This window comes from Bos mutus, chromosome 3 (assembly GCF_027580195.1).
Source record: "Bos mutus isolate GX-2022 chromosome 3, NWIPB_WYAK_1.1, whole genome shotgun sequence".
NCBI classification, from domain to species: Eukaryota; Metazoa; Chordata; class Mammalia; order Artiodactyla; family Bovidae; genus Bos; species Bos mutus.
Window position 1 is genome coordinate 110,751,143 of NC_091619.1, and position 19,025 is coordinate 110,770,167.

The 19,025-nt window shown below is 49.2% G+C and overlaps 1 protein-coding gene across 7 annotated transcripts in view; it reads left to right on the top strand.

Annotated features, from left to right (window-relative positions):
- The first annotated feature begins 353 nt into the window (after positions 1-353).
- The window catches only part of ATG16L1 (autophagy related 16 like 1), a 43,504-nt gene continuing 24,832 nt past the window's right edge, over positions 354-19,025 (top strand). The window contains exons 1-9 of one of the 7 annotated variants that reach the window (XM_070368497.1): positions 354-645; positions 4,561-4,654; positions 9,786-9,891; positions 10,606-10,679; positions 11,504-11,755; positions 14,850-14,915; positions 17,475-17,561; positions 18,208-18,264; positions 18,491-18,538. In XM_070368497.1, coding sequence (XP_070224598.1) covers positions 531-645; positions 4,561-4,654; positions 9,786-9,891; positions 10,606-10,679; positions 11,504-11,755; positions 14,850-14,915; positions 17,475-17,561; positions 18,208-18,264; positions 18,491-18,538 — 899 coding nt within the window. In that variant the 5' untranslated portion in view covers positions 354-530. Of the gene's footprint in view, positions 646-4,560; positions 4,655-5,123; positions 5,391-5,458; positions 9,593-9,785; positions 9,892-10,605; positions 10,680-11,503; positions 11,756-14,849; positions 14,916-17,474; positions 17,562-18,207; positions 18,265-18,490; positions 18,539-19,025 lie in introns of those variants that run through there. The other 6 variants (XM_070368502.1, XM_070368501.1, XM_070368498.1 and 3 more) reach the window with 6 other exon arrangements.

Sequence of the window (19,025 nt, forward strand, 5' to 3'; positions counted from 1 at the left end):
TGAGGCTTAGGAAGGTTGTCACTTATCCTTGATCACACAGTTACCATGTGGGGAGTTTACTTCTGCTCAGTAAACTGAAGAAAACAGAGGTAGGCTAGGAAAGAAAGTATAAAACGCGGAAAAGCAAGCAAAGGGGACAGCAAGTGGGCGGAAGCCGTCCTTTGTTTCCTTCCCCCACCCGCGGACCAAGCCTCCAACGTGGCCCCCACGCCTCCCAGCGGCCACATCTCTGCCACAGGCACTTCCGGTATAGGGATGATGTCATCAGCCAGCGCCGCAAGTCGGCGCCGGACGCCGGCGTGCGCGTGGCGCGAGACGTCTGATGAGAAGGCGGGCTTTCCGGCTCGGTTCAAAGCCATTTCCGTCAGGAGCCGGAAGTCCGTCCTGGATGGCTTCGGGGCGGCCTCTGCGTGGAGCTGATTGCAGGGGCCGCTGGCCTTCCCGCGCCCGCTGGTTCCCTCATGGTGCGGGCCGCGGCCGCCAGTCTGCGCTCGGATCAGCGGCGCTGAGGCGCCGGGGCAGCAGGCGACATGTCGTCGGGCCTCCGCGCTGCCGTCTTCCCGCGTTGGAAGCGCCACATCTCGGAGGAGCTGAGGCGCCGGGACCGGCTGCAGAGGCAGGCGTTCGAGGAGATCATCTTGCAGTGTGAGCGGCGGGCGGGCCCGGAGGGCGGGCGGGCCTCGGGGGCGGGCGGGCGGACCCCGCCGAGGCACGCGGGGCCGCCAGCAGGAACCCCAGGCCGAGCCCCGGCGCCTCTCGCGCGCCTCGATGCCGCCCCGGGTTCCCAACGCCTGGCACGGCCCCGTGCCTTTTTGTATCTTTTCCCCTTTTCCGTTTATCCTTGGGTGTTACTGTGGAGGGTTTCCCTGTAAGCCTTGGATTTTCTTCATGGGCAGGCGCCGTTCACGTTTGTATGTGTGAATCCCAGGTGCTCCGCACACAATACTTGTGTAATTAAATAGGCAGCTTCCAGAAACGGGCTATTTCGGGCATCGTGTTACTGAAGCGGTCACTGACTTGAAGCATTAGCATAGTGCTCTGAGTATCACGAAATGTTTGCCTTTCATTTCTCAAGACCTGTCCTTACGCTCCGCCTTGGTGTTCTTTGTGACACATCTTGAGTCTTAATTCACTTTTTAGTCGGGACATAGTAGGCTTTACTGTTACTGAAGACTTGGATATGAAAAAGGTGGCCCACACCCACCGCCGCCGCAGCAATTTGAGTACAAAAAAGTTTGTGCCCTTCAGTTCAGTTCAGTCACTCAGTCACGTCGGACTCTTTGTGATCCCATGGACTGCAGCAGGCCAGGCTTCCGTGTCCATCAGCATCTCCTGGAGCTTGCTCAAACTTACGTCCATTGAGTCAGGGATGCCATCCAACCATCTCATCCTCTGTCTTCTCCTTCTCCTCCTGCCTTCAGTCTTTCCCAGCATCAGGGTCTTTTCCAGTGAGTCAGTTCTAAGCTTCAGGTGGCCAAAGTGTTGGAGTTTCAGCTTCAGCATCCGATGAATATTCAGGACTGATTTTCTTTAGGATGGACTGGTTGTGCCCTTAGACGTCTTCTAATGAGCATTTCCTTACCTTGCCCCCCATTTTACCCTAACTGATGACACATTTGGGGGAAGAAACGGGCGCTCTTGGAACCTCTGGTTCCAGATCTACCCCTTGAAGTGTGCCTTTAGGTCTCAAATTCTGTTGATGATGAGGTTCAGTGTAATAGTAGTTAATGTCCTTCATTGAATTCTGATCCTGCTAAATTTGTGGTTCCTACCCATACCTGCAGGTTAGAATTAGATGGGGATCTTTTAAAAAATTAGAAAGTCCTGGCCATACCCCAGACCAACTAAACCACAGGAATGGGCTGGGACACAGGGGTCAGTATTTCTTGCTGCTCCCCAAGTAATTCTGATGTATAGACAAGCTTGAGTTCTGCAGTATTTGGCACGTATTGTTTCACTTTCTTTCTGAAAATTCCCTGAAACAGGTCCTGTTGCCCTTTATACAAATGAGGAATCTGAGACCGAGAGAGGTTAGGTAGTTTTTCTGGGCTCCGGGTAGCACGGCAGAGTAGATAGGGTCTGGATTAGGACCCAGACTTGATGGCTCCTAACTTTTTTGCATTTTTTGCTTTTCTCACATGTTTCCCCAAGAAATGGTTCTAGCTGAGCTCATCCTCTTAACTAAAATGGAGGAAAAGGGAGATGATGGGTGTGCCGCTGTTGCGCTAATTCCTTACACTCTTAAGAGACTGGCAGCCCAGTTCAGAAAGCCAGAAGCACAGGAAACTCCTTATTCAAATGTGACTCCTCATGGGTTACATAGATTCTAGTCACCAGGTATTTCATCACATGCTTATTCTTCAAAAGCTGATAACACACTAAAAGTCAAATCGGATTGACAGTCTGACCACAATCCCCTTACCAGCCTCCCTTACCTGCATCTATAAAATTGGGGTAAAGCTTGCCTTGCCTGCTTCATAAATGCAGTGCTGGGCATACAAGTGCTTTGAAAGCCATCTACTTAATTGCCTATAAATGGAAGGTGCTTGCTTGTCATCGCATTGACACAATTGAATGTTTTTCTGCACTTTGAAAATGGACATCTTGAAGGAGGGTGGAGGATGCTGAAGGCTAGTCAGAAAGACAGGTCAGTCCTGTTTTAAGAGGGACCATGTCTTAAAACAGCCTAGTGAGGAGTACAAGCCTGGGCGGGGGAGCGGTTGGAGAGGAGACCAGGGTGAGGAACAGTAGGACGCGGCTGCCCTGGCCTGTGCAGATCTCTGGGTTAGGCAGGGGTTGACTGCGAAATGGTCCCACTCTTCATTGCCCCGCTTCTCAAAGAGGGGGGCAGAGTTTGCTGTCAGTCCTGCCTCTGGGCCTGAAGAGGAAGATGAGAAGAGGCCGTGGGGACTGCAGGAGGCCTCCCCTCCCTCTCCATCCTGCTCTTGAGTGAGAGGAGCTTTTAGGAAGGATCCCTTTTGAATACCTCCTGTCCTTTGAAAGACCCGATATCACCAGGCATCCCTCTGTAATATTTTCGAAGATCTTTATCAGGGCTCTTTGACACAGGGGAACATTCAAGGTTGGAATCCCTTCCCTCTTCTGAGGTAGTTTATTAAATTAATATCGATGAAGACAGTGTTTCTGTTTCTAACCAGGCTTTCCGTCTTCAGAGATCAAAAAAGTGGGGCTCAACTCTTTAAGAGGAAAGACAAGCTCTTCTTGACCAGGAATGGTCCCTGGCATGAATCCTATGGCATTTTTGTCATGAAGGCGCTGTCATCTCAGACGTGTGGGGTTAGTGAAAGCCCACATCAAGTGTGGGTTTTCTGTAAGTTTCCCAGCGTCACTTTCTTGTTCTGCTTAGTGCACCCCCTTCCACTTCTGATCTCACTGGCCCCCTGCGTCCACGTCATTTCTAGCCCTGACTTGACTTTTGGCTTCCTTTATTGTGCTCCCTGTCACATATATTATGGTTCGAGAACTCCCTATTTTGAACTCTCTGCTCCTGTATTCTTCAGCGTGTTAGGATCTTGCACCTAGTTGGTCAAGCAGGGAACCTCAGGATAACCTTTGACTTCTTACTGGTTACTATCTGTTAATGTCACTTGTTGAGTTGCTAAGTCATGTCCGACTCTTTGCCACCCACGGACTATAGCACACCAGATTTCCCTGTCCTTCACTATCTCCTGGAGTTTGCTCAAGTTCAGGTCCGTTGAGTCGGTGATGCTATCCAACCATCTCATCCTCTGCTGCTCCCTTCCCCTTTTGCTGTCAATTTTTGCCAGCATCAGGGTCTTTTCCAATGAGTTGGCTCTTCGCATCAGGTGGCCAAAGGATTGGAGCTTCAGCATCAGTCCTTCCAGTTACTACTTGCTTTTAAACTCTGTTGTTTCACCGTTGCCAGTAAGAAGAGGTCTGAATTTTCTCATCCTGCCCTCTCATGTGTTGGAGTGACTTTATTTCTGGCCACCTGCTAGGCAGCTCTAGACCTTCTGCCTGGACTGTCTGTCTGCTTCACCTGTGAAACCATCTGAGAAAATGAGTAAAACTCACTTTTTCTCTTCCTTTTTATTCTTGACCTGCACCCTCCCCACCCGTGTGTATTTCAGCTCCTGTGGTCAGGGACTCTGGTTTGTGTCTGTGTCCCTAGCGCCCTGCCCTGACTTTAAGGTAGAGTTTTCCTCTTGCACTCAGTGGTGCACAGCACTTCATTTTCCCGTTGTGTTTTGGTGTGTTGTTTGTTTCTTCTTCCCCAGGTAGGAAGCTGTGGGGGTAGAAAGAATGGAGGGGGAATGTTTTGGGGGGAGTTTTCAGATTCCTTTGTCTGGCTGCCTGTGCTTAGGCCAGGAAGCATCTAAGGAGTGTATGTTCTGGAGTTTGGACGACTGCTACAGTTGGTGACAAAGTGCAGTATACCTAGGATTGTGATACCTCTTAAAAGTGAAACCAGCCCTGTCATCTTCTGATTATTTTTTTTTTTTTTGGTCCAGATCTCTATAAGAGATTGAGTAGTAATTAAGTGTACATAGGTTATATTAACTTTTTTTTCTTTGATAGATAACAAGTTGCTGGAAAAGTCAGATCTTCATTCAGTGCTGGCCCATAAGCTACAAGCCGAAAAGCATGACGTACCAAACAGGCATGAGATAAGGTATTTGGAAACTGTCCTCTGTTATTTATGTCCCCCTTTTAATTGAAACTTGTCTCAGTTCAGTTGTCACTTCTCTCATTTCGAAGCAAACCGAGTACTGTGTTTGTGCTCCAGTTTTGTTGGGGCCTCCCTTGTCACTCAGCTGGTAGAAAATCTGCCTGCAGTGCGGGGACCTGGGTTCCATCCCTGGGTTGGAAAGATTTCCCTGGAGAAGGGAAAGGCTACCCACTCCAGTATCCTGGCCTGGAGAATTCCATGGACTGTATAGTCCATGCGCTCGCAGAGTCAGACACAACTGAGCAACTTTCAGTTTACAGTTTTTAGTTTTTGTCAGTTCCTTTCAAATCGAAGCTTCTGAAGCCACATAGCTGAAATCTTTCTTTTTTTTTTTTGAAGGCATGTAGGTACTTCCCCACCTAGAAGGCTCATCATCAGTACGCTGTGAGCTTGAGAAACTGCTTCAGACGAGCGGCCAGGCCAGCTTCTCCTCTAGCCTACGAAGCCTCACTTTTTCTAAATAATAAGGTTTAAGTACTCTTGAACAGATTCAAATAGATCTTGCTGGTACAGGATTGAAAGGCCTGTAAACATAAGCGGTACAGGTCTGTTTAATCTTTTTTAGTTCAGTGTGTTGCAGCATATTTTAGTATGCGGTCACACTAGTGAGTTTCAGAAAGCTTTGTTTTTTGTTTTTTTAAAGAAAGACTAGGGGGAAGTCTGCATTTTAATAGGAAGGGTAAGTATTGCTTCATTAAATGTGTGAGTGTATGTTCATGTTAGGGAGTTTGGTGTGTTTACTTGGGTCATTCACTCTCTGAGGCTCCTAAGTAGCTTAAATGGAATCATTCTAGAGTCTTACTGTCCTTTTCCATTTGTTCATCATGTTTCTTCAATAGCTCAGTGGGTGAAGAATCCAACTGCAGTGTAGGAGATGCAGGTTCAATCCCTGGGTTGGGAAGATCCCCTGGAGGAAGAAATGACACCCACTTCTTGCCTAAACAATGCCGTGCACAGAGTAGCTTGGCAGGCTACAGTCCAAAGGGTTGCACAGGGTCAGATATGACTATGCATGCATACAACTTACATGGTAGCCATACCCATTCTTGCTCTAAAATCTACATGTTTTTTGGTATGTCAGTTACATTTTACCCATTGTAAAAGCAAAGTTGATGGTAACTTGGGGTTTTAGAAGAAAAACAGAAATGCTTGGGGTAGCTTATTTCATTTATTCCGGTCGCCATATCTGCTCATTACCTGCCATCCATGTTTCCTCATCTGGCGAGATGGTCTCCGGAAGGACTGGAGTGGAGAGAGGGACAGATGGCCCAGCCTCAGCTCCATTTCTGCCTAAGAACAATTCAGGAGATCGTGCCTAAGCTGTGGCCCTGGGAGGCCTTCTCAGTATTTAAAATAGTAGTTGCTGTGTTCTGGTCAAGTTAGGTGTAGAGAAGCCACGTGACCTTTTTTCATCTAAATTCAGTCAACTGAAATCCTGAAACATTTTATTTCTATTTAGACTCTTGGTGGCCAAGGTAATGGCGCTTCAGCATCAGTCCTTCAAATGAATATTCAGGCCCCAATACTTGATGCAAAGAGCCAACTCATTGGAAAAGACCCTGATGCTGGGGAAAATTGAAGGCAGGAAGAAAAGGGGGTGGCAGAGGATGAGATGGTTGGGTGGCATCACTGACTCAATGAACATGAGTTTGAACAAGCTCCAGGAGATAGTAAACAGTAGGGAAGCCTGGTGTGCTGCAGTCCTTGGGATCGAAAAGAGTCGGACACGACTGAGCGGCTGAACAACAAGACTCTTGGTGACTATAGTCCTGCATCTTTTATCTATCAGCCAAATTCATTTGCTTGGAAAACTACTATAAATAAATATACAACATTCTTTTAACTGAGTATCACTGGGGTGGTTGGGCTTCCCGGATAGCTCAGCTGATAAGGAATCTGCCTGCAGTGCAGGAGACCCCGGTTTGATTCCTGGGTTGGGATGTTCCCCTGGAGAAGAGATAGGCTACCCACTCCAGTATTCTTGTCTGGGAAATCCCATGGACAGAGGAGCCTGGCGGGCTACAGTCCATGGGGTTGCAAAAGAGTCAGATACGACTGAGCGATTAAGCACAGCACTGGGGTGGTAATGTAAATGGAGGTCCTTGCCTTCCTGCAAACTTGTGTTCCTAACCAGGCCTCCTCCTGACTGCCTCATTCCTGTGCTTATTTTCCACAAGTCAGCTATGGCTTCTTTGCCTCAGTGTCGCGACACTCCCCCTCTGCGGTCACTGGGCCAGTTGATTCCTTGCCCACAGCATCCTCTGCGTCTGACCCTTGGTTTGCCCTTGAGTGCCGCCCCCTTCCTTGCTTACCTGTGCTTCCATTCCGGACTGTGGCGGGGTCTTGTTCACTGAGACAGGTTGTGACTGCAGTGTGGGCCAGGCGCTGGGATATGAAGATGAACAAGCCAGAGTCCTTGTTCTCAAGGACCTGAGCCGCGTGGGGAAACCAACTCAAAGAGGTGTGTGCTGGCGGGTGTTCCAGAGACAGGGTCTGATGGGTTGCGTTCTATGTTTTCCCGGCTGTCCTTAAGTCCTGCCCTGCCCATCCCATTCTAGTTAATTCTAAAACACACTGTGCTTAAAACGCTTTCTGTCATCAATTATCTGGCTCCCCTCTTCAGTGTTTTAATCCCTTTGCTAACAGAAGAGATTAAAGTGAAACTCTTGGCCTGGGATGTAGTTGACTCCAACCGTTTTCTAAGTACGCTACCTGGACTGCAGCCTCAGAAATTTGTTAGAAATGTGGAATGTTGGGCCTCACCCCAGACCTCCTGTTTCAGAAGCTCTCGGGGTGGGGCCCAATAGTCTTGTTTCAGGAAACCTTTTAGGTGATTCTGATGGCCTCTAACATTCAGGAACGACTGTCTCAGTGGCTGCTCAGTCCTTGTGAGCCACCCGAAGGTCCCAAGAGCGTGTTGGAGACACAGACCATCAGCGCAGGTTATCAGCCCTTTTCTTGGACCTGGTGAGTCCATCTGGGATGAGGCCCAAGAGTCTCTTAAAACCTGCTGTCTGGATGATTTCTTTTTCTCTGCCTAGTAGAGCACTCGGCTTTTATGAGAAGTTTGACTTTTTTGGTGAGTAAAATTGGAAGCAGTGAAAAGGCTTTGAGCAGAGGAATGAGCGCCCTGGGTCCTTGCCTTTGTCTCAGGAATCTTTTCTCTACAATGCCAGCTTCTTGGAAGAAGGGACTAGTTTGATGTTTTGCTTTGCTTTGCATTACAATGAGAATTTGATAGCAGTTATTTCTTATCTTCCTAATTCTCACACACAGTCAGTTACCCAGGCCTGTTGCTTTTATTGCCTCATTTAGGGTGGTTTCTGATAAGGCATGTGCCACTTTCTAGTCTCCAGACTTTGACCTCTTGGGCCAAGATTAAGGAAGCACTGTTGCTCAGAGAACGCAGCATTAGGGTATCTTAGCACCTGTGATAAAAACACTTCTAGAGATGGAGGGAGCATCACTCTGCTCCCCTTTCCCTCTTTATCGCTTACTAGTCACTGGGAGGAGATGCTCCCCCCATCCACCCTTCAGATGGTAGTACCCTAGGTTGCCAGCCGTCTTTCCTCTGGGTGGTGGTTTCAGCTGCTCACTACAGTCTGATGATCTTCATCTGTAGCTCCAGCCGAGACCCATTTCCTGAATCACCCACCCACAGTCTGATCACCTACTTCTGGTTCTGAGGTAGTCTGCACACACCTGCAGACTCTCCCGAGCTCCGTCGACTCTCAAGGTGGCCTGAACTCAGTCCATGGCTTCAGATGCATTTGTTTGCTGACAGCGTCTCTGTGTCAGCCTCCAGCTTGGACCTCTTTACTTAAAGTCAGGCTCTAATAAATGTGCCGTTTCCACTCGGCGTGCCCTCATGGATGTCCAAGGTGACCTCATTCTTCAGCCGCCGCTGCCCCCCCCACCTCCTCCCACAGCCCTTCCTCCTGAGGTGGTGACATCTGCCTTTGATCAGCCTCTCAGGCCAAAAGCCTTGAAGTCATCCCCGACTCCTGTCTTTCTGTTGTTCCCCACGTCCAGTTCAGAGGCACGTCCTGCAGTCTCTCTCCGCGGTGGATCTAGCTTGGATCTGACCTCGTCTCACCATGTCCCCTGCCGCTGCCCTGTCCTGATCTGCACTTCCTCGAGTCCAGACTGTAAAATAACTTGCTAACTGATCTCCCTGTTTCTGCCCTTGCCCCGCTGCAGTCTGCTCTGCACCCAGCCGCTATAGCGATCCTTTGAAACGTAAGTCATTCCTCTGCTCAACACCCTCACTGGCTTCCGGTCATGCAGAGGAAAAGCCACAGCCCTCAGGGTTCTGGGAGACTGCGTGGCCTCCCTGCTCCTCTCTGACCCCCTGCACCCCTGCCCTGGGGGTGCAGGCACACTTACCCTGAGCAGCCCGCCTCCAGCCTCTGCGACCCTTGCTGTTCCCTCGCTCACACGGCCCCGTCCCCAGGCCCGCACGGCTAGTTCTGCACTGCTGTCACGTCTCCAGTCTGGCGTCACCTCTCGGGCTGCCTTGGTCACTCCACGTGGAGCAGGAGCCCTGTCGTCCTGTCCCTCTTTATTTACGCTGCTACGTTTTTCTTCACAGCGCATCTGACCACCAGCCTCTGTGCACCCTCTCGCTTGTGGTCTGTGTTCTTGGCCGATCGCAGCGTCACACGGGCACAGCTTCGTGTCCCTCCCTTCTGCCCACTCCCAGAACAGGCCCGGCTCAGAGCTGGCTCTCAGACACTTGTTGACTGAGGGAACTGCGTTGTCTCCTCCCTGTTCACCTGAACGTCATTCCAGAAGCCATCTTTTATTCCTGACACGGCTGGTGGTTTGGGTTGTGACTGGTTGGTTTTACCTGTGTCTCACGGGTCCCGCTTTCTACTTCAGGTTGGTAGTGACTTAGGACTCCACTGGCCTGGAGAACTGAACTGCTTTATTGGCTGTGTTGTCATGTACAGGCTTCAAATTCCAAAGTTACTATTCCATTGTCTGACGGAAGGGGAGTAAGGTCTTATTTTTTTCTTTTTTTTACCCCCTCTTTCTTGCATGTTCTCCTCATCTGCCTGGTTGGGGCATTTAGTCCCGGACATGATGGTTCATGGAATGATAGTCAGCTGCAAGAAATGGCCCAGCTGAGAATTAAACACCAAGAAGAGCTGACTGAACTGCACAAGAAACGTGGGGAGGTAAAGAAAGATAGCCCTTCTCATCTCTCCCTGCGGGTGGGGGCAGCGGGGGACAGGCACTTCACGGGCATTTGCAGCCATCCACGTTGCATACAGCATCGCCAGCTCTATCTGTGGGAATGAAACAACAGGAAAGGTGAGGACCCCCCCCCCCGCCAATATCAGCAACCCTCGAGTTAACTCCCAGGTGGCATGAAAGGGACAAGCGGAGAAAACGTGGAAAGAACCCTACTCCTCGATCGACTGAACATTTTACTGATAACCATCATGAACTGTGAACCCTGCAGTTTCAGGAAAATTCATTAGGATGAAGCACCTTCTGGGCTCTGTTTGCCCTGGATGGTGGTCTAATGGCAAGTTATAAAGATCTTCAGCTGCGTTGATGGTTTCATCAGCTAAAGAATCCGGAAAGGTAGCTGGGGTGGAGAGGTAGACAGGCGCTCTCAGCAGGAGCCCGGCAGGCAATCTGGAGCATCACGGGTCTGTCCCAGGCTGCCTGCAGTGGGAGGCACACGCTGAGCTTGTGAGCCTTCCCGTCGGCCCTTCTCTCTTCCACCAGCTTGTTTCTTCTTCCTGCCTTGGCCCAACCCCACAGGCACAGGCACCTGGTTTTTGTTTTGTTTTGTTTCCTTTAAAATAAGTCACTGTTACTAATTTCCAAGTGAAGTCCTAAACTGTCTTGTTAATGATGAACATGTTCTTTACCCCCCCCAGTTAGCCCAGTTGGTGATTGACCTGAATAACCAAATGCAGCAGAAGGACAAGGAGATGCAGATGAACGAAGCCAAGTGAGTAGAGACCAGGCCTCCTTCAGGACCGGGCGTGGGGTCACACTTGCTGTTCTGCCGCCCTCTTGCGCGTGGGACCCACAGCCCCCACACTGGACGCAGCACCAGCTTCATTTCTGTGCACTCATAGCACGGGGTCCTTTTCTACCCTCTGGGATGCGAAAGGCAAGCACAGTGCCCCCAGGCCGCCGGGATCCCTGCACCCACACACCCGCCTGAGGTGTAGGCTTGGCTCTGGGAAGCGAACGCGAGGCAGTCCCAGCTCTCCCCACGGCCACTGCCACCTGTGGGAGCGGCGTCTCCTGTGGTGGGCGTGGGACCGAGAAAAGGCTCAGGAACAGGGGCGCGCTTATGAGCAGGTTATCCCTCATCTGGGAGAAGCCTGCCAGACGAGATAAACAGAGCCTCCAGACCTGGGACCTTCGAGCTGGAGGGGAGCCTGGGTTTCCTCTGGGCCTGTTCTCCAAGTCTGCTGCGAGGGCTCTCCGGAGGCTTAGAGAGAAAGGTGGGGAGCTTGCTCAGCCTCAGTGAGGGCGAGATCAGTCGGAATGCATGGATCCCTGGCCTCCTGCTGAGCTCCCATCACCACTGTTATTCAGCATCAGAAGCTCCCTCTTCCTTCCCACCCTGTTTCTCTGAACGGTGCCTTAGCTTGTCATTCAGAGTCTGGAGAACTTTGCCCGAGGTGTTGCCTTTGCTAATGGAATTGTCCCTAAACCACGGGGGCTGGGCTTGGCCAGGTGAGGTGCCTGTGCTGGTGGCTGAGGTCACTGCAGGGCCCAGGCTCACGCAGCTCTATGGTTTCGCTCCTCTCATGCTTTCAGAATTGCAGAATACCTGCAGACCATCTCTGACCTGGAGACCGAGTGCCAGGAGCTACGCACTAAGCTTCAGGACCTTGAAAGAGCCAACCAGACCCTGAAGGATGAATATGACGCCCTGCAGATCACTTTCACCGCCCTCGAGGAGAAGCTGCGGAAAACTTCCGAGGAGAACCAGGAGCTGGTCACCCGGTGGATGGCCGAGAAAGCCCAGGAGGCCAACCGCCTAAACGCGGAGAATGAAAAGGACTCAAGGTGGGAGAATGAACCCGCAGTCTGAGTCTCAGCGTTGGTACAGTAGAACCTAGCAAAGCAAGGCACACCTGGCAGCTCTGACCACGGGGAGGGGGCGTCAGGGAACACCGACAGAAGGAGAAGGGACAGTTGTGGGTATAAAAGAGACTTGCGTTTATGAGAACACTTTTATAACTGAGCCAAGGATTACCTCCCTGAAGGGCTTTGGCACATTACTGTATTTGCCAGTGAATTCTTTCCATGTTTCAAGAAGAAAAGCTAATTCTTGAACATTATAAATTAAACCAGAATTAGAAAAAGATTAAAATCCTCCCCCCTCATTTTATAAAATTGATCCAACCAAAAATTCTGATCTTGCCAGTGTACAGAATGACTGTGGGCCAACGTCACTAGTAATAAGTCTAAAAGATTTAGAACATTTGATTTTAAATCCCCACGTCAGTAGTTTAGAATTTGAAAAGATTATCGTAGTTAAAATCTAAAAGCACAAATACACGGAATAGGAAAGAACCTTAATAACAATGAGCCTTAGTCCTACCAAATACTGTGTGCAGAAAGATTTTGAAATCTGTGTGAAAACAGAAAGCAAAAGGTAGAAGGAAGAAATTTTACTCTCTGTTGTTTTGTGAAAAGTTCCTAAATAGGAGTATTGGAAGGCTTTATAAACATGAAAGGTAATGGTAATAAAAAATGAACCGTATGAAAACCGTAGGTTTCTTAACATTGAAGGACACTGTAAAACAACCAACGAGGGTGTGCAGCTGTAAAATGCATGTCCTTAGTATAGTCTATTAAGAAACAGGTGAGCATTCAGACAGATGGATGTAAAGCATAGATCGTAAAAGAAGTGGATGGGCTCCGTGAATTTGGTTAAAAGGGTTGTTGGGAGGAAGGTAGGTGGGACATTTCTGATGGGAGGCGGGCTGATTTTCCAACCCTCTGGAGGGCTCTGGTTATGGCGGGTGCCTGCAAAGCGTTCCTCTTGCTGGAATTTATCCTAAGTGAGTCATTCATCCTAAGTGGCTCACAAATACGATTCCGTGATCATCTGTTATTCACAGAAGTGAAAAGTCAGAAGCAGTGTCTGCCTTGGGAGGAAAAGAAACTGATATTTTTGTACAGTGGGGTTTTATGAAGTCATTTTAAAACAGACATACTTAAGTTAATATTAAGAAAAAGTGAGCTATCCTTTTCATATTCTTTCTGTCTCACGTTTAAGTTAAATTGTGTAGCTTATAAGGGCATCCCTGGTAGCTCAGCTGGGAAAGAATCCCCCTGCAATGCAGGAGACCCCGGTGTGATTCCTGGGTCGGGAAGATCCGCTGGAGAAGGAAACAGCTACCCACTCCAGTGTTCTTGGGCTTCCCCGTGTGGCTTATATGTGGAGCTCTTAGGCAGCTGGGGAGCGGTGAGGACGCGGGGGTTTCCCTGGACGTTGATAGGCTGCAGGTGAGAACCTGCCTGACGGAGAAGCTGACCTGCGGCTACGCGGAGGGAGCGTGCTGGAACGTCTTGCAGACAAGAACAGCCCGGGCTTTCTGGTGACAGCGGGGCGTGAGGCGGGTGGCACACCGGCCCCAGGTGTGTCCCAGGAAATGTTCTCCTGGGAATGTGCCCTTGTGCGAATCACCCTCTGGCTGCGCCTGTGGGGCCTGGGCGTTCTTTTCACCACCTGACGCAGCTATTTCCTCCTTCTCGGAAGCCTCTCCCCTACCCCTCTTCCTACCAGTTTCCCAGATTAGGTATCCTTCCCCTTCTAGCAGCTTCTGTTTACCTGGGTTGCAGTGGAACGCTCTTTTGAAATAGCTCTCATCTGGGTGTGTCCCTGCAGGCACAGTGACCGCTGTGTGGGACGCTCCTGGGGAAGCTGTCAGCTCTCAGAGAAGGTTTCCTGTCGGCCTTTCTGATGAAAGCGGGCTGCGGCCGTTTTCTTCTCCCCGTGCCTTGAGCTGTGTGCCGTACCCGCCCCTGCCGGGTGGCTGCCTCTCCTGTAGAGGAGCGTTACACACCCCACGCTGAGACTCTGCTTTTCCCTCAGAGATGGTTTAGAGGTCACCTCTTAATTCCACCTACGAAAAATCTGTTAATTTTTGTGTTTTTTGTCACTTACCCTGTAAACTAAAACTGACTTTTCATCTTCCAGGTCAGGCATGGGATTGAGAGTGTAAAGCATTTTGTTAAGCTACAGCTTTGTTCTGTCCCAAATTCTGCTGTGTCACATGCAGGACCTTGCCCTATTTGAAAGTTCCCACTATGGTAGAAGCATTTTAGAAAAAAAATTTCCAGCAGAATTCTTGACCTGAGCTCAGGAGCAGGGCTGGAGTTGTAGGTTGGGGGGGTCCCCCCACTTTAAAGGCAAAACCACAGATAGAAGTGAAATCGCCGTGGAAAAGCAAGGGAGACCAAGGCTTACAGGCTAAGAAGCTCCTGAATTTAGGACTTGGGAAGGAAGGCCAAAAATGGTTCTGAGAGGTGGGAGAGAGTGAAGCAACTGCGGACCCCGTGAAACTTCTGCCACAGCCGAGACTTGGGTGTCAGCCCTAGTAAATTGAAGCTGCATACATTTTTGACAGCTGAAGAATCTCACTCTACCTCAGCTTCCGCATCTGTAAAATGAGAATCGTAGTATTCACCTTCAAAGCTTGTTATAAGTGTTAAATGAGTTAAAACCTGTAAAATAATAAAACTGTGCCAGGAATACGTACATTTTTATTTATCCGTGCTCTTGATATGTTAGTGTGAGACTGTTTACTGCAGAAAACTAAGTCTCCGTCATGACTAACCCTGGATGAACCTGGTGCACACTTCTGTCCTGAGAGGCCCTGGGTCCCGATGGACAGGCTTCTCTGCTGGTTCATTGCTTTCTCTAATAACATAATCCCTCCTAGGGCTTTGTTCTAAAATCCATTATAATGGGGTCCTTTCTGATGCAAAAGTGTGGGTTTGGGCCTCTGGGTATGGTTGCCCGGGGCAGTAGTTACTTGAATATTCAGTGCATCTAAAATATATTATTAGAGCTAGTAGTCTTTTGAGAGCCAAACCCCTTGTTGGCTTTAAGTAGACCTAAATAGTGGACTTTTTTTTTTTTTAATAGGAGGCGGCAAGCCCGGCTGCAGAAGGAGCTCGCAGAAGCAGCGAAGGAGCCTCTGCCAGTTGAGCAGTGAGTAGAGAAGTGCATATTAAAACTGTGCTCTTAGTCATTTGGTTTGCTCTTCTGAAATAGCTTTATAATGTTTTGTTTCTGTGAAACCATTTTATAGATTGTAGAAAGAAAAGTAAAAGACTTAGAGAAAATGAAAAACACTCATTACTTTCCAGGAAGTTGTTGGTTTCCAGGAAGGGTGAGTTCTGACTTCCTTCACCCTTAACCAGCGACAGCCTCGATGTCTTCCTGTTGACATCCTGACCCACTTTCTACCTCTAGTTGGAGCCGTTGCAGTGTGATGCTGGGCTCCGGTTGTGTCTCCTGCTCTCTGCTTGGTTTGTGACTTTATGTGGAGTTTGGGCAAACTTTTGAAGCCTGAGTAAAAACTGGGATCTCCTGGAACACAAGGAATTGAATCAAGATAGAGTTTTTCCTAATCTGGAGTCAGGTGGAGGGTCTTCCCTGAGATTTGAGGCTTTGTTTTGAGAGTGGTGGGTATTTTAGTGACTAAATTCCCTTTGCTCTGGTTCAGGATTTGTTTCCCCCTGCCCTCCCCCCCCCCCGCCCCCCTCCCGACACTGAAATAATATCGTGAAATACAGTATTATGGTTATGATCCTTTTAAAATGTTGGTTGCTTCCTTATAAAGGGAGGGGAATGGTTTCATTTCATCTAGGGGTCATCGGCCAAAGGTCTTGACTTATAGCAGATCTCACACCAAGCCTTTGCTTTTAGATGTAGCGTGTGTGTCTATCTTCTGCTTTCCCACATGGGGAAAGTGAATGTCAGGTATTTTTGCCCAGAGCTGCAAAGTAGATAAATAGTTGATCTAGAAGTGAGATTTGGTTCTCCTTAAAAGTAACAGCTGATGAAAGCATTGTTTGTCTTGCCTGCTGTTGGCCAGTGTGAACAGGTGAGTAGGTGTAGAAAGGTCACGCGTCCTGCCCCAGCCACAGAGCAAGTGGTGGGGCAGGCTGGAGACCTCAGGGTGTCTGTAAAGTCCTGCTCTTACTCTCCCGTGCTTCCCTAATTGTAGGGCTTCTTCCATCTTTGAAGGGTGTTGATAAGTTACCAGATGCTGGTGTTTTCTCGTGGTTCGCGGTCTTTGCGCAGTTTCAAGTACCTGCAACTATTCAGCTCTGTCTTAAACCATTTACATGGGCTCAGCTCATGTTTATCACTCTTGCTGTCTCTGCTCTTCTGTTGTTACCCTTGTGTGAACACAGATGGCTCTCCCAAACCACCAGTGAGAGGAGAAGAAAGCCCAGCCTGTTCTCTGTCTCCAGGCCCGCCTTTGTTCTCTCAGCCCTGGCCAAGATGGGGGTCAGTTACACGGGATCCTGGAATCAGTAGCCAAGGAAAATAAATTTACTTGCACTTGGTTTGACTTGCTTGGTAACAGGTTCTGAAGTATAGATTACATTTACATAATCCAGATAATTAATCATGGGAGAAGCTCTTCCAAGTTCCTATGAATCCAAACATTTGGTAATAAAGTCTCAGGTTATTAGTTTTTATCAGTTTACTTCTCCATGAAGATTGCAACTTGGTAGGAGGTCGTTAAGACCAAACTAATTACTTGCCTTTCCTCCAACCAGGAAAATGGGGAGGAAGGGGAATTCCAGAGGGGCTTTGCGTCTGGTGGGATAAACAGCAGAGGATCACATTCTTTTTTTTAGTATTTATTTGGCCATGTCAAGTTGCGGCACGCAAGATCTTTGTCCTTTGTTGTGGCCTGTGGGATCTTTAGCTGAGGCATGTAAACTCTTAATTGCGGCACGTGAGATCAAGTTCCCTGACCAGGGATCGAACCCAGGCCCCCTACGTTGGGAGCACAGAGTTTTAGCCACTGGCCCACCAGGGGAGACCCCAGGAGCACATTATTGTGACTTATTTTGCATGTAATGTGATGAACTTACCAAATGTCAGAAACACCAAGTACTTAAGCATCAAACAGCCAGAGTCAAAGATGAACTGCGTTTAGACTCCGCTGTCCTGTCTTCTGTTCTTAAGTGGTACTTAGCGCCGGGTTGTTTACGCGCCTATTGGTCTCTCGGCCCTTCAGCAGTCCATGTGCTTCCTGCCCTGGACGCTCCCCTCGTCCTGACGTTCTCCTGCGCACCGCAGCTGCCCCTCGCTGTCCTCCATGTGTTGCTGAGCCCGCCTCCTGGGAACTGTTTCTTGCTGAGTGCCGCAGTCTGGTGGTTGGCGTGCAGGAGACTTCTGAAAAGGAAAATCTTCCTTGCTCCTGGTTATGTGGTTAGGGACTTAATAAGCCATTATTTCAGTGCTTTTCAAGTGGGAGCTGTCTTTAGACCTGAAGAGATCCAAAGCTCCCTTCTCAGGTTATTTTCAGCTGGAGTTCTGGATCCAACTTAGATTGTTTCTTTTCATGTTGCTCTGATGGAAGTTCCTTTTTCTTCAGAGAAGCTGAAACCGACTCTGTCCCAGCCAAGACTCCTGGGCTGTGTGTGATTAGGAAGTGGTGTTGCCTGTTGGCCTTAGCAGAGCAGGCCCATCACAGAGCTTCTGTTCAGCAGAAGCAAAGGCTTGGCCTCTCGCCCTTCTTTCCAGGGATGATGATATTGAAGTCCTCGTGGATGAAACCTCTGAGCACCCTGAGGAGACCTCTCCCGTGCGAGCCATCAGCAGAGCGGCCACGTAAGTAGACAGGTTGTGCCAGGAATGGGGGGCACCCTGGCAGCCGCCGTGGGCAGGACCAGAGAGCAGTGCAGGGCCCCTGGCTGAGCGTGCAGCCCCCCTCACTCGACCATGGAGGGTATGGGCTCCAGAGCGTCCCCATCTTTCTCCAGTCGCCCCTCCGTAAGTAGGAGGGAGCCATCCCTCAGTGGTGCCTCCAGCCGTGAAGAGAAGCAGAAAGAAGTGGTAGCAACTTCCTGAAAGAGGGACCTTGTTAGGCTGGGTGATTGTTTAGCGCATACTGTTTAATTCTTACCAGGGCTCCAGGATTTTTTTTTAATTTGCCAAAGCAGGACCAAAACGATGGGGTTTGTCCTTAACCATACTAGAAGTTGTTAGGTCAGTTAGTTTATTGTCCAAAGCATCATTTCCGGGGAAGTTAATTTAAGCCTAGGGAATCTTACTCTTTTTGAGATTTCGAGGCTGAGTGTTCCCTTTATCTTCCCTCTGTTTTCTGGTGGTTCAGTCCCTGGAGGGTTTTCTCTGCTGGAGTTTGGGCACTCGGTGGGAAACATACCCCCAGGAACGAACTTTTGTGGACTGTTTTTGATTGATTGTTTGGGCAGAATGTTTCTAAGGTTTAAACCTATCCTCCCCTCCTCTTTAGTAAGCGACTCTCGCAGCCTGCTGGAGGCCTTCTGGATTCTATCACTAATATCTTTGGGTAGGTTAGAAAACCTTCACCTTTCCTTGTGTGTATATATATGTGTGTATAAATATACCTAAGTACATGTATATGATTTGTTAGTGTTTTTTAAACGTGCACCAGAATCTCAGTGCAGAGTATATGCAGATGCCTTAATTTCAGCTTTTCATTTAGCTTCTTCCTTTTTTCCCTCAACTTCCTCTCTTAATCCCGCTGCGTGCTGACCTCTGGCCTTACCCTTTAGTCTGTCCGAGTCTCCCCTTTTGGGACATCACTCTTCTGATGCTGCCAGGTGAAAACATTATCCTGTCCTAGCCCAGCATGCGAGTGTGGGTCACTGATAACCACGTTCATCACCGCTTCACTGCCCAGCCATCACGCGTCCGTGTGCCAATAACCAGGACGCTTTGCATGCGCCTAGACACCGCGTCCGCCCTCTGAGCGGGGCAGATAGGTTGAGCTCTTTGTACAGTTAACTCAAGCTCTGGCCGCTCTTCCTTTTGGCATGTGTTCAGCTCCACCCTGACCACAAGCGTACCCCGAGGATGATGGTAACCAGGCATAGGAATCATGTTGAAATAGTTTTGTGAAAATACCCACAAGCCCCCTTGGAGCACGTGGTCACTTTAAGCTGAGGACGTGTCTAGCGGTTTATTTGATGGGGGCAGCGGTTGTTCAGGCTTGCTTTTCAGTGTTGTGTTTTGGAGTCCGTGAGTTAGCGAGGAGGAGAGCGAAGGTAAGTGCTGTCTTTCCAGTTGTCACTGCGTCAGGGGGCTTCC